This window comes from Misgurnus anguillicaudatus, chromosome 14 (assembly GCF_027580225.2).
Source record: "Misgurnus anguillicaudatus chromosome 14, ASM2758022v2, whole genome shotgun sequence".
NCBI classification, from domain to species: Eukaryota; Metazoa; Chordata; class Actinopteri; order Cypriniformes; family Cobitidae; genus Misgurnus; species Misgurnus anguillicaudatus.
The window spans coordinates 7,778,702-7,794,203 of NC_073350.2; the positions used below are offsets into that span (position 1 = coordinate 7,778,702).

Consider the following 15,502-nt stretch of genomic DNA (forward strand, 5'->3'; position numbering starts at 1 on the left):
AAGGTCGTTGTAAATGAAAGATGTCTGCTAATGTTGTTCGTAGTGAGATTAGGGGAATCAAAGTTCCATCCCAATCGTTGGTGTCACATTCATTTCAATCTTTAATGTGGGAGTCAACATTAAAGATATCAAGGTTGTGTTTTTACAGAGTGTTCTCTACGTCATATGTGATGATTTTGCGGAGAAAAGAGCAAATCATAAAAATGATTTAGCTGGCTTTTCACAGGCAGGGTCACGTTTTTGTCACACGTGCTTTATCTTAGGCCCCCTTAATAGTCAGTTCATCATGTTACGCAGACACACCTACACTTCCTTCAGCTTAGTAACGCTGCCTCTCTGGTGACGTTTTGGAGGACGACTGCTTTTTCCTCAAGAGAAGAGTGTCTCAAGCTAAAGCAAGACTTCTCCCCTTAAAGAGCTCTTGCGGACTCTGTTAGAAGACTGAAGCAGGTGCCAGCTCATTCTGGCATTCTAGTAACATTTACTCTGTCCACAGACCAATGAGTAATGAACAGGTCATGATAAAGAAATCCCAACCTTGTCTGCCAACATTATCAGACCATAGAAGGGATGAGAGGTCATGCCCTGGTACTGAGGAGTGAGCCCGGATAGCTCAGTCGGTAGAGCATCAAACTTTTAATCTGAGGGTCCAGGGTTCAAGTCCCTGTTCGGGCGATGAGCTCAGGTTTGTGTCCTGCCGACTACGTCAGCGAGCATCTCCCCTTGGCATTTGGGTCGGCCTCGGGGACGTATTGGATTTTGAGGGGCGGTTTCCCGGACAGGGATTAGACTTGTCCTCGACTAAAATAAATGCAAGAGCTGTCCAAACTGAAAAGAACTTGCTCTGACACCATTGCCCTTTGCTTTGCTGTGAAATGTTTTTAATAAGCAATGTTTTTAATAAGGTATGATTGTTAAAACTAGTTGTATTTCCTAATTAAACTGAGGCCTAGTCCTGTCTTAAATTAATCCCTGTGCGGGAAAACACCCCTGAGAGGCATTTTGCTTAAGGTTTGCCGATGAAAGTAAACAAAAAATTGATTGAGACCTCAGAAAATGAATGTCAAGCGCCTCCCGGCCGACGCACTCAGGCAAACCTGCAGGCGCAGCTCTGCCGAAGCCTGGTGGCACGCCGTGATCGTATAGTGGTTAGTACTCTGCGTTGTGGCTGCAGCAACCCCGGTTCGAATCCGGGTCACGGCAGTCCCTCCAGGGATGTGGGTGGATCATCCCACTGCTGCCCCTTTTGTACCTACCTGACCGACAAGTTCTTTTTAGCACACACCAAGCCCAGAGGGTTCGCGAGGTCGACTCTTGTAGTCGTGGCCGTACCCACCAGTGTCTGGACTGCCTCCGAAGTCCTAACATCCGAACGAGGTCTGAACCAGCTCCTAACCAGGGGCCTCATTTATAAAGCGTATTTACGCACAGATTTGATCTAAGACCGTGCGTACGCTCAAATCCACTCAAACGCTCAGATTTATAAAACTTGTCTCTGACGTGGAAAAGTACTTACCTCCACGTCAGGTTCCGACTTGACGTACGCACTTTTCCTTGTGGCAATATTGCAGTATTGCAGGTAGGCATATTCGAAACTTTTTGTTTTTTACCTTTTGTGGTCAACATGCAGAAACATTTTTTCATTTATTTTGGAGTTATTCAAAAAAAGAAAAAAAATGGTTAGATTTGCGCTCTTTCGTTAGAATTCATATATTTTTCTTAAGACTTTGGAAAATATTTAATTAGTTTTTTTCTCTTATGATATCTTATTACATAAGAATTATTATTTGATTAATGTGTTACTTTTGTTTGCAACGTTTATTATAAATAAATGTAAATATGGTGATTATAAACCATTATTCCGTATTTTTCTATTAGAAGTTAAGCAATAGGCTACCTAAAATCTATTAATAATCTGATAAACAAGAAAGCTGCTAAATGTATTAATGTATGTCAGCATTTCCATGTTTTTATTTAATTATTTTTCTCTTTCATCCCCTGGCTAATGTAAAAAAAGTGTTGAATATGTTTGATAAAAAATAAATTAATATTCAAACTTTTACAGCGTCAACATCATCTGTATTAGAGCTTAGATCGGGCACAAAAAACCATAACCGAAGCCCCTGCACGTTGTGTCCGAGCCCAGTCCGACCGACATATTACCGACAACGTTTTAATAGTGCATCGTGACGTTCTCAACTACAATTCAGAGTTGTTTGAATTAAAGAAATCTGTTTAGAATTATCTTAATGCGCTAATGCAACAAGGACGAAGCATGTAAACTGCGCTGTTTGTTTATTCAGAATAGAAACGTAAAAACATGCATCAATGATGCACACAGAAAATGAACAAACTGTGGAGAAGGCCTTCTAGGCTACTCCAAAATAATTTAACCAGGTTTTAGAATATATTTTAAAACAAAATATGTTGGCCTATTTTGATATTTTAAAATGTAGGCCTATTCTAATGCAAAAAGATGGCGCCCAGGCTATAGGTTCAGAAAACGATTTTCTAGTTCGTCATCTTTTCAAAAAATATTTAAAAATATAGCAAAATTGTTTCGCAGTGTTTAAGGCACATGTAAATGTTACAGAACATGTGCTTTATTGAATGAAAGTAAAACCGATCGAATTTAATGATTAAAACGACGTGAAAGGAACCAAATTGTGAAGCCTCGATGTATCCAAGCTAGGGACATGCGACATTTAAGAGTGATGGGTATTTCAAAAATTAATACAAATTATTCCCATGCATTGATTTTAATGTTAAACATCTGTAAATCCTAACTAATCCATATGGAATATATTCCGACAGTTTAAGATACGATCTTTGAATTTTAAAGTCGAAAATATCTTATTTTAACACCGCCGCGCAGGAGGCATGGCAAACTGAAACAAAACTTTAAAGACACAAATATAATATATGTTTAGCCTACGTGTAAAACTATATTTAAATGAAACCCGTGAATTGAAAGATCCACTAATAATCGCATTAACTTGAGTGATGTCAATAAAGTTTCCATGTTAGAATTTAGAAATATTAAAAACTTAAGCAAACGACAACAAATATGTTTTCTTGCCACTCGCCATTGTGGCGGTCAGAGAATTTGGCCTTTGAAAATGTAGTATTTGTGTGCTGGTGGATTGAATTGGGGGCGTTTGCGGGGCGGAGTTCTGAAGGCATTCAGCTGCGCACAATTTTAAGATCATTTGTGATTTATCCACCGCACATCTGGAAAAGAGGCGTGCGCACGTTTTTTTGTGCGTGGGCTCCTTTTCTCTGGGTCACACTTGCGATCATTTCAGAAATGGTCTTAGATGAAATGTAGGACAGTTCCTACGTCGCACTTTTATAAATGAGGCCCCAGGTCCGAACACATTCCTAACGAGATCAAAGAGTTTCAAACGAGGTCCTAACACAGGTCCGGACAGTGACGTAGTCATTGTGATGCGGGAGGGGGCGTGGTTATCGCTTTAGCGTGGAGGCCATTTTTTCACCGCATCAACTCAACACACGGATAAAGGTTTGGAAACTTAATTAATACTCATAAAAGCAACACTCATAAAACACAAATCAATAAACGATTTCATTTGATATTCATGATTTCATGATATTCAACTTGTATTTCAACGTTCTTATTACGTGGCCGCTTATCATTAATAGATGGTAAATTGATTGTAAATTAATCTTTAATTAACGCTAATTGTCATTTAACTGTTAGCAAATAGTCTTTTTACTGTAAACAAACAATGAAATTATAATTAATAATGTTTACTAATTATAAGTAGTGCTGTAAATTAACAGTTTAACAGTTACAGTTATATTTGTCATATAATGTATAAGGTAACTTATCTGGTAATGGTTAACAATGTGTGTAAACTTTCAAGAAACCATTTTTAAAACATCTATAAACATTACATAGGTGGACCAGATATTCCTAACACTTTGTTAAGGGTTACTAGTAGTTGGTTTGTAAAGTTATGTGTCTATAAACATTATCTGGATGGTTATTATTATAATGTTGCAACAGATGACTATAATACCTTGTTAAATAGGTTAATAAATACTTTGTAAATCATCTATAAACATTATTTTACCAGAAGGAGACAGAGGAACATACTTTTAAACATACATTTATTTGTTTATTTGCCCTATAAACTGTCGATTTCTCGGGAAAAGCCATAAGATGTGTAATAGTTGTGCCAAGTTTTATCCCCTCCGGTAATGGAGCCTGGTTATGTGTTTGAGCAGAGCGAACAGATGTGCCCAGATGTGTTAATTTATTATATAGTACCTTTTAAATAACGTATATAGTACCTTTTAAAACATACATTTACAAATTGCTTCACAACAACTATAAAACAGTCATGCAAAACATACCTACCTACCTACATAACATATTTTTTATTTAATGTTTGCAGATGACTAAGACAGGAAAGCCAGATAGTTACTGGAGGGACATCTGCTTCAAATATGCTCGGGGCCAATACCACTTTTCAACTGGCAAACGGCCAGGGGCCAAGAAATGGAAAAAGGCCTTGGAGAGAATTGATGCTTGCCCCCTGCAGAGCCATCTAGCTGTGAAATTCTATATAACAACCAACTGAATATTACTTTCTCCGTCCAATTCCGAGCGTGTTTTAACTCCTACAGTGGCCGTTTCATGCCAAGGTTAACATGGCTTCCAGTACTACGACTTTGTCCAGTGTGAGTGTAGTCTAAAAGCACGAAAGGCGAAGCGAATGTATTTCAAAGATGGAGGCGCAACATGTATTCAGCCATTTGAGGGACTCGCCCGTATGTATTCTGAATAGCAGATTCTACACTTACGAGAATACTTTGATTAGTAGGTGGAAGTAATTACACATGAATGAGCACATATTTTTGAAAGAACAAATGGGGTTTTTGCTAAGAATTAACATAATCTAGGTTTAAAGGAAAATCCCGGTATTTAGCACTTTGAGTCTCTTTTCTGGTTTGTTTTGGATGAACTGTGGTGGATACCGAAATTTTGACAATGCCAAATAAAAAACACCACAGAAACTGTATTTCGCTACGCTACTTGTTTTGGAACATTAACGAAAAAGTGAAAAAGTTGAGACAGGACCAATCTTCAAAGTTTCTTTGCCAACCACTCTAGGTCATCCGGGGCAGGCCAGAGGAGAGACTCGGGGTGCTAAATACCGGAATTTTCCTTTAAGTCATGCTAGTCACTGTAGCATCCCTTACGAAAATTAACCATGGTTTTATTGTGGTAAAAGTGTACTAAGCAACTTTAAACAATCGTTGTTTGGGTTTGGGTAGGGATGTCATTTCATGTAAATCTAACCCTAAACCGAAGCGAAAATGGTAAGAAAATAGGACAAAACAGTTGAGTAACCAATCCGTGAGAATGCCACGGAAAAAGACAGTCCGTAGCAGGGCCACGGAAAAATGCGGAGATCCGTGACTATGCCACGGAAATTCGTGAGATCAGGTTGGGTAAAATGTAACATTCCTCTAACATTCAGACAACACAAAAATGTTCTTAGAACGTCAAGAAAACTAGACACTTTTTACGTTGGCAGAACGTTTTTGGGAACGTTGGGAACTCTCAGGGAACGTTCTTAGAACTTTTTCTGTTAGCTGGGATGAGTGACAAATTAATAAAAACACATTTACTTTGGGTGGCAATTTGGTTTGTTATGTGTTTCTTAATATTTATTTGATATAAGTTCACTGTAAATACTTTATTTTAAAATGAACAAGAGTGCTGTAATCAACACAAGAATACAGCATGTAACAATGTGTTGTTTTGTCTGTAAAACTTGGAAGCTGCACTGTAAACAACTGCTTTAAATTTTACTAAAACTATTCGCAATAAGCTGTTGTTTGTATAATTTACAGTGTTACTGTTTTTTACAGCAGTACACTAAATAATACTAAAATACTGACAACATGGATCCTAACCCCAACTCCATTGCCAGTTTCTCACAGTTTCAACCACTTGACAAACAATAAGACCCAAAGCATGCTCTGTCACAAGACTCTCAACCCAAAAACATCTAAGGCTGATCGGACCATGACGATCACATCATCTTTAAGATTTGATATGAGGACATTATTAGTATTATCATGTGATGGTGTCAAGTCTGAATGTGTATTGCACAATGTGCGCATTGTGCAGGCAGTATTTCTGAGACGTGGGTCAGTTTCTCACAACATCAGTTTAAACAACAAGAGCCTCCTCTGTCTGGTCATTTGTGTGATTTTGATGACTTGGACATCTAACGTTGGCTGTGATCTTCTTCTGCAGAAAAATGGTATGTAATGAATGCTATTTTAAAATAAATTAAAACAAATGCAAACAATCTAAGATTTAATAAATACAGGAATGATGATAAGAGCTTATCCAGTAAAGTGAACCACAATTTCTACTTTTGAACACCTTCAACTTTTGAATACGGTATGCTGCAAAACTTATTTACTGTAATGTTGAAATATAAAAGAGAAGCTTATCTGAGATGCATTTAAATGAATGTGCATTGAATAATGTAGTGAATTAAGTTATTTTTTATCTCTTATTGTCATGAGACATGAGGTTTTGTCCAGCTTACATGTCAGTAAGTTCTAGAACCCTAGTGGGCTGTTCTTGGCAGACGTGAAGTTGACGTACAAGTTGACAGTTCTTGACGAGAGATTTACAGTTAGCTGTAATAGAAAATATTTTAATGCGAAATTTCAACAATCAGGGCTTTACTAAATAGGTCCAGGGCTCAAGCCCTGCTAGCCCAGCTCTAGTGCCACCCATGCACCCTGCAAATTAACTGCATTTGTTCAGACAGTTAGTGAAATCACTGAAATTCTGCTACCCAAAAGGTCCAATGTTGTAATATTATAACATTTCCATAAAAACTTAACAGATAAAAGGTTTAAACTTTTTTCAATGTTTTTTTTTTTTCTATATTTGGGTCTTACAGGGTTAAGGAGAAAATTGTAGTGTCACATGTAAACATGTATGGTTTTGGCAGACACTATTACAGTTTTTTACAATCACTTTGCTACTATTTTCAGAACCTTGATGTCATTTTTCACAACTCTAGATACAAAACTCAAAACGGTAATCACTTGTAACACAGGCTGTCTAGTGTTCAAAACATTGCATTGTGCATTCACATCTTTAAAGACATCTTGCACTTGCACAATCATTGTTTCAAAACACAAATTTACTGTGAAATACCATGGAAACATAACTATAGATCACCCACACACAAGCAACTGATAGTTTCACTAAGTCATTGTTTGTACAATCATTAAATATTGTAGAACAAAATTGGTGATACAGATTTCATTATGGTACATGTAGAGCAAATACATATCTGTAAAAGTACTGCAGTAGTAGAGAAAATACGACAGACACATTGGAATCATTGAACAAAGTTTGTAATGTATTGATGAAAACACTACAGTACAATCACAACATAGGTCACATCATTTCACAATCTGCACTCAATCATCAGTAACAAGTTGGCAGAATTGGACAAGCAATTACAAGGGCCTGCATCTATACAGTACAGTGATAATTGGTTCATGCTCCATGCTTATTGGTTACAATGAACCTCATTATCTTGAAACTTTCATGATTTTCAGTAAACATGGAAGATTCTTTGTCTGTTTCCATACAACTATTACGAATAATGCAACAGTTACTTATCATTTTGGGCAGTTGTATTGATTGATAGTTAGATCACTGTAAGAAAATGAATAGACACGTATTTGAAATGTGATGTGTGAATAGCCTTTTGAAACAGTAGTACTTTGATGTTAAGTTGTGTCATATTGAACATGTGATTTTGGTTGAATGAACAAATGATCCAAGTTTTATGTGTATTGTATCCAAGCAATTGAGAAAAGAGTTAAGAGTTTTGAAAAATGTGCATTTTGATCTTTGGTTGTGAGTTTTGTGTCTAGAGTTGTGAAAAATGACATCAATGTTCTGAAAATAGTAGCAAAGTGATTGTAAAAAACTGTATTTGTGTGTTTATCAATGTTTATTTCTCTGTCCCAGAAAACAAAATATTTTGGTAACACTTTACAATAAGGTTCATTAGTTAACATTAGTTAATGTATTAACTTTCTGTGCAACAACACGCTCACACTTACTGATAATGGGGTAAATCAAACTGGGTGCTGAATCCCTCAATGTGAATAATGTCATAAAATGTGAGAAAGGGACAGCACTCACAGTTCAAGCTTCAAAAATAGCGTTTAATCGCCCACATGTATTAACTAACATAAACAAACCATGAGCAATACATTTGTTACAGTATTTATTAATCTTTGTTAATGTTAGTTAATAGAAATAAAGTTTTTAATTGTTTGTTCATGTTAGTTCACAGTGCATTAACTAGTGTTTACAAGATTTTAATAAAGTATTAGTAGTTGTTGAAATGAATATTAACAAAGAGTAATAAGTCCTGTATAAATGCAGTTTATTATTAGTTCATGTTAATTAATCTAGTTAACTAATGTTAACTAATGAACCTTATTGTAAAGTGTCACCAATATTTTTTTACATCACATAAAATGACATTAACAGTACACAGCATCAAAAACTTTTACATCTGTTTTTGTGTTTAAAAGATGGAAAGAGACTCATAAAGTTATTTATTAGCAATGTGCTTGCTATGAACACAAAATTTAATATTAGTACAAGTAGTTAAAAATGGAAAGACCCAGTACACCTAATACATTTTAATATTCATGACACCTAATTAAAGGCAATATTGACATACGGCTAGATTAAAACTTAAACCTATTAATTATGTTGGCTTGAGAAAGCCAACATACTGTTATTGTACATAAACTTTTTATTATTATTATTAGTGGTGCTTGCATTTATGCAAAGCATCACTATTACTATTGCTCAAAGATATTATTATTAGTGGTGCTTGCATTTATGCAAGGCATCACTATTACTATTCCTCAGGGATATTATTATTATGTTGGCTTGTCAAAGCCAACATACTGATATTGTATTTAAACTTATTATTATTATGTTGGCTTGACAAAGCCAACATACTGATATTGTATTTAAACTTATTATTAGTGGTGCTTGCATTTATGCAAAGCATCACTATTATTATTGCTTTCGGTTATTATGTTGGCTTGACAAAGCCATGTCAAGCCAACATGGCTTTGTTTTGTTGTGCTATGACTTTTATAAGCGATCGGGTGTAGGATTTCCGAAAGGGGGGCGAAAAACCACCCGAAAAATCCCATTGACTTAACATTGCGCCCAACTTTGACGAGTCATAGCTCCGCTCGAGGATTTTGTAGAAACATGTGGGTTACAACATTTGAAGAGGGTGGTAGGCTCTGTAAGAACATACATCACATTGGGGTGTAAGTTGTACCCCTGGGGTGTAAGAGGCGCCCAAAAGTGCCCCAATGAAAAGTCAATGGGGGAAAATCCCATAGACTTAACATTGCAAAAATTTTGACGGGTCATAGGTACGAGTGAGGATTTTGTAGAAACATGTGGGTTACTAAATTTGAAGAGGGTGGTAGGCTATGTAAGAACATACATGACATTGGGGTTTAAGTTGTACCCCTGGGGTGTAAGAGGCACCCGAAAATTCCCATTAAGGAAACATGCCCATATAAGGGAATGAAACAGTTCCAGATGGGATATCTTTGCTTTACAGTGTCGTAGAGATAAGTGGGTGGGCTCATTTCACTCAGGCATCCAATCAGTCTCTCAGGATCATCCCAGAGCTATTAAGCCACGCCCCTAGCAACCACTTTTGGACACCCTAGCAACATCTTCCATAGACTGCCATTATAAAATGCCCAGATGGATATCTTTGCACCACAGTGTCATAGAGACATGGGGGTGGGCTCATTTTACTCAGGCATCCAATCAGTCTCTCAGGATCCTTACATAGGTATTAAGCCACGCCACTAGCAACCACTTTTGAGAACCCTAGCAACATAAAATTCAAACAGTTATATCTCTGCATCCGAACATCGTAGAGACACGGGGGTTGGACCGTTTGACTCGTGACTCACTGTGTAATCATTATGGGATGCCAAATTTTTCCCTAGCAACCAAATACAGTACCCTAGCAACAGAGTAAACAAAGCCTTATATCTCGGCATCAGAACATCGTAGAGACACGGGGGTTGGACCGTTTGACTCGTGACTCACAGTGTAATCATTATGGGATGCCAATTTTTTCCCTAGCAACCAAATACAGTACCCTAGCAACAGAGTAAACAAAGCCTTATATCTCGGCATCAGAACATCGTAGAGAAACGGGGGTTGGACCGTTTGACTCGTGACTCGGAGTGTAATCATTATGGGATGCCAATTTTTTCCCTAGCAACCAAATACAGTACCCTAGCAACGGAATAAACAAAGCCTTATATCTCCGCATCAGAACATCGTAGAGACACGGGGGTTGGACCGTTTTACTCGTGACTGAGAGTGTAATCATTATGGGATGCCAATTTTTTCCCTAGCAACCAAATACAGTACCCTAGCAACGGAATAAACAAAGCCTTATATCTCTGCATCAGAACATCTTAGAGACACAGGGGTTGGACCGTTTGACTCGTGACTGAGAGTGTAATCATTATGGGATGCCAATTTTTTCCCTAGCAACCAAATACAGTACCCTAGCAACCGAATAAACAAAGCCTTATATCTCTGCATCAGAACATCGTAGAGACACAGGGGTTGGACCGTTTGACTCATGACTCAGAGTGTAATCATTATGGGATGCCAATTTTTTCCCTAGCAACCAAATACAGTACCCTAGCAACGGAATAAACAATGCCTTATATCTCTGCATCAGAACATCGTAGAGACACAGGGGTTGGACCGTTTGACTCGTGACTGAGAGGGTAATCATTATGGGATGCCAATTTTTTCCCTAGCAACCAAATACAGTACCCTAGCAACAGAGTAAACAAAGCTTTATATCTCCGCATCAGAACATTGTAGAGACACAGGAGTTGGATCGTTTTACTTTTGGCTTGGAGTATAATCATATATGGTCCCCAGAATTTTGCCATGGCAAGCACCACTCACATTTTCTTCAGGAAATGTACCTATCTAGTTATTATTCTTCTTATATCTGGACACTTTTTCGGCACCTAACTCGTCCCGCACGGTTTGCAGTAGTCCCATGAAAGAGGGCTCAAATTGACCGGTTTATTGAGGAGAGGTGTGCTATGACTTTTATAAGGGATCGGGTGCAAGATTTTCGAAAGGGGGGCGAAAAACCACCCGAAAAATCCCATTGACTTAACATTGCGCCCAACTTTGACGGGTCATAGCTCTGCTCGAGGATTTTGTAAAAACATGTGGGTTACAACATTTGAAGAGGGTGGTAGACTCTGTAAGAACATACATCACATTGGGGTGTAAGTTGTACCCCTGGGGTGTAAGAGGCACCCGAAAATTCCCATTGACTTATAATGGGGCAGGAAACATGCCCATATAAGGGAATAAAACAGTTCCAGATGGTATATCTTTGCTGTACAGTGTCGTAGAGATAAGTGGGTGGGCTCATTTTACTCGGGCATCCAATCAGTCTCTCAGGATCATCCCAGAGCTATTAAGCCACGCCCCTAGCAACATTTTTGGGCACCCTAGCAACATCTCCCATAGACTGCCATTATAAAATGCCCAGATGGATATCTTTGCGCCACAGTGTCATAGAGACATGGGGGTGGGCTCATTTTACTCAGGCATCCAATCAGTCTCTCAGGATCCTTACATAGGTATTAAGCCACGCCCCTAGCAACCACTTTTGAGCACCCTAGCAACATAAAATTCAAACAGTTATATCTCGGCATCCGAACATCGTAGAGACACGGGGGTTGGACCGTTGGACTCGTGACTCACAGTGTAATCATTATGGGATGCCAATTTTTTCCCTAGCAAACAAATACAGTACCCTAGCAACAGAGTAAACAAAGCCTTATATCTCCGCATCAGAACATCGTAGAGACACGGGGGTTGGACCGTTTGACTAGTGACTCGGAGTGTAATCATTATGGGATGCCATTTTTTCCCTAGCAACCAAATACAGTACCCTAGCAACAGAGTAAACAAAGCCTTATATCTCCGCATCAGAACATCGTAGAGACACGGGGGTTGGACCGTTTGACTAGTGACTCGGAGTGTAATCATTATGGGATGCCAATTTTTTCCCTAGCAACCAAATACAGTACCCTAGCAACAGAGTAAACAAAGCCTTATATCTCCGCATCAGAACATCGTAGAGACATGGGGGTTGGACCGTTTGACTCGTGACTCGGAGTGTAATCATTATGGGATGTCATTTTTTTCCCTAGCAACCAAATACAGTACCCTAGCAACAGAGTAAACAAAACCTTATATCTCTGCATCAGAACATCGTAGAGACACGGGGGTTGGACCGTTTGACTAGTGACTCGGAGTGTAATCATTATGGGATGCCAATTTTTTCCCTAGCAACCAAATACAGTACCCTAGCAACAGAGTAAACAAAGCCTTATATCTCCGCATCAGAACATCGTAGAGACATGGGGGTTGGACCGTTTGACTCGTGACTCGGAGTGTAATCATTATGGGATGTCATTTTTTTCCCTAGCAACCAAATACAGTACCCTAGCAACAGAGTAAACAAAGCCTTATATCTCCGCATCAGAACATCGTAGAGACACGGGGGTTGGACCGTTTGACTCGTGACTCGTAGTGTAATCATTATGGGATGCCAATTTTTTCCCTAGCAACCAAATACAGTACCCTAGCAACAGAGTAAACAAAGCCTTATATCTCCGCAGCAGAACATCGTAGAGACACGGGGGTTGGACCGTTTGACTCGTGACTCGGAGTGTAATCATTATGGGATGCCAATTTTTTCCCTAGCAACCATATACAGTACCCTAGCAACAGAGTAAACAAAGCCTTATATCTCCGCATCAGAACATCGTAGAGACACGGGGGTTGGACCGTTTGACTCGTGACTCGGAGTGTAATCATTATGGGATGCCAAATTTTTCCCTAGCAACCAAATACAGTACCCTAGCGACAGAGCAAACAAAGCCTTATATCTCCGCATCAGAACATTGGAGAGACACGGGGTTTGGATCGTTTTACTCGTGACTGGAAGTATAATCATATACTGTCCCCAAATTTTGCCACGGCAAGCACCACTTCACATTTTCTTCAGGAAATGTACCTATCTAGTTATTAGTGGTGCTTGCATTTATGCAAAGCATCACTATTACTATTGCTCATACTTATTATTATTATGTTGGCTTGACAAAGCCAACATACTGTTATTGTAGTTAAACTTATTATTATTATTATTATTATTATTATTTTTCTTCTGAGACTAAATTTCTGCAGCTAACTCGTCCGACAGCTTTCAAGCTACATCCACCAAATTTTCCACGGACATTCTAACTGGTCTGAAGAAGTGTGCTATGACTTTTTGAAGGGATCCGACTTACAGAATTCCTAAAACGGGAAATAAAAATTCCGAAAGTCCCATTGACTTAACATTGGACAAACTTTGCCGGGTTCTAGCTGCGAGCGAGAATTTTGTAGAAACTTGTGGGTTACCACATTTGAAGAGGCTGGCAGGCACTGTGAGAACATACCTCACATTGGGGTGTAAGTTTCACCCCTGGGGTGTAAGAGGCCCCCAAAATTCCCCATTGACTTATAACGGGGCAGGAAACACGCCCATATAAGGGAATAAAACGTTCCAGATGGAATATCTTCGCTTTACAGTGTCATAGAGACATGGGGGTGGGCTCATTTTACTCAGGCATCCAATCAGTCTCTCTGGATCGTCCCATAGCTATTAAGCCACGCCCCTAGCAACCATTTTTGGGCACCCTAGCAACATCTCCCATAGACTGCCATTATAAAATGCCCAGATGGATATCTTTGCAGCACAGTGTCACAGAGACATGGGGGTGGGCTCATTTTACTCAGGCATCCAATCAGTCTCTAAGGATTCTTATTGAGGTATTAAGCCACGCCCCTATCAACCAAATATGAGCACCCTAGCAACATAGTAAACAAAGCCTTATATCTCTGGATCCGAACATCATAGAGACATGGGGGTTGGGTCTTTTGGTCATGTTAGCATCATGCTAGCTTCATGCTAATTCATGTTAGCATCATGCTAGCTTCATGCTAATTCATGTTAGCATCATGCTAGCTTCATGCTAATTCATGTTAGCATCATGCTAGCTTCATGCTAATTCATGTTAGCATCATGCTAGCTTCATGCTAATTCATGTTAGCATCATGCTACCTTCATGCTAATTCATGTTAGCATCATGCTAGCTTCATGCTAATTCATGTTAGCATCATGCTAGCTCCATGCTAATTCATGTTAGCATCATGCTAGCTTCATGCTAATTCATGTTAGCATCATGCTAGCTTCATGCTAATTCATGTTAGCATCATGCTAGCTTCATGCTAATTCATGTTAGCATAATGCTAGCTTCATGCTATTTCATGTTAGCATCATGCTAGCTTTATGCTAATCATGCTTACTTGATGTTAGCTTCATGCTAATCGTGTTAGCTTCATGCTAGCTTCATGCTAATTTATGTTAGCATCATGCTAGCTTTATGCTATTTCATGTTAGCATCATGCTAGCTTCATGCTAATCATGCTAACTTGATGCTAGCTTCATGCTAATCATGTTAGCTTCATGCTAGCTTCAGGCTCATCATGCTAGCTTCATGTTAAATCAGACTAGCTTCATACTTAAACATACTAACAGCCAGATGGTCTACTAAACTAAACTTCTGTCAAACCGTTTTAAACGTTCAGGCCAGGCTTTGTCAAGCCAACATAAAGTTTGTCAACAAACTTTTCTATCTAGTTTATTTATTTATTCTTATATCTGGACACTTTTTCGGCGCGTAACTCGTCCCGCACGGTTTGTCGTAGACCAATGAAACAGGGCTCAAAACGACCGGCTTGTTGAGGACACGTCTGCTATGACTTTTATAAGCGATCGGGTGCAGGATTTCCGAAAGGGGGGCGAAAAACCACCCGAAAAATCCCATTGACTTAACATTGCGCCCAACTTTGACGGGTCATAGCTCCGCTCGAGGATTTTGTAGAAACATGTGGGTTATAACATTTGAAGAGGGTGGTAGACTCTGTAAGAACATACATCACATTGGGGTGTAAGTTGTACCCCTGGGGTGTAAGAGGCACCCGAAAATTCCCATTGACTTATAATGGGGCAGGAAACATGCCCATATAAGGGAACAAAACAGTTCCAGATGGATATCTTTGCTTTACAGTGTCGTAGAGATAAGTGGGTGGGCTCATTTTACTCGGGCATCCAATCAGTCTCTCAGGATCATCCCAGAGCTATTAAGCCACGCCCCTAGCAACAATTTTGGGCACCCTAGCAACATCTCCCATAGACTGCCATTATAAAATGCCCAGATGGATATCTTTGCACCACAGTGTCATAGAGACATGGGGGTG

General features: G+C 39.0%; 2 protein-coding genes and 2 non-coding genes across 6 annotated transcripts in view; all 4 read left to right on the forward strand.

Moving 5' to 3' along the window:
- The window catches only part of prr13 (proline rich 13), a 359,338-nt gene that overhangs the window by 213,167 nt on the left and 130,669 nt on the right, over positions 1-15,502 (forward strand). The window lies entirely within an intron of this gene.
- Positions 603-675, forward strand: trnak-uuu (transfer RNA lysine (anticodon UUU)). Its single transcript has one exon. It is a non-coding gene; the product is annotated as a tRNA-Lys (tRNA).
- Positions 1,132-1,203, forward strand: trnah-gug (transfer RNA histidin (anticodon GUG)). The gene has a single exon. It is a non-coding gene; the product is annotated as a tRNA-His (tRNA).
- Positions 6,123-15,502, forward strand: part of LOC129428031 (mannose-binding protein A-like) — a 66,736-nt gene continuing 57,356 nt past the window's right edge. For 2 of the 3 annotated variants that reach the window (XM_055184890.2, XM_055184891.2), the window contains exon 1: positions 6,127-6,302. In XM_055184890.2, coding sequence (XP_055040865.2) covers positions 6,300-6,302 — 3 coding nt within the window. In that variant the 5' untranslated portion in view covers positions 6,127-6,299. Of the gene's footprint in view, positions 6,303-15,502 lie in introns of all 3 variants that reach the window. The other variant, XM_055184892.2, reaches the window with a different exon arrangement.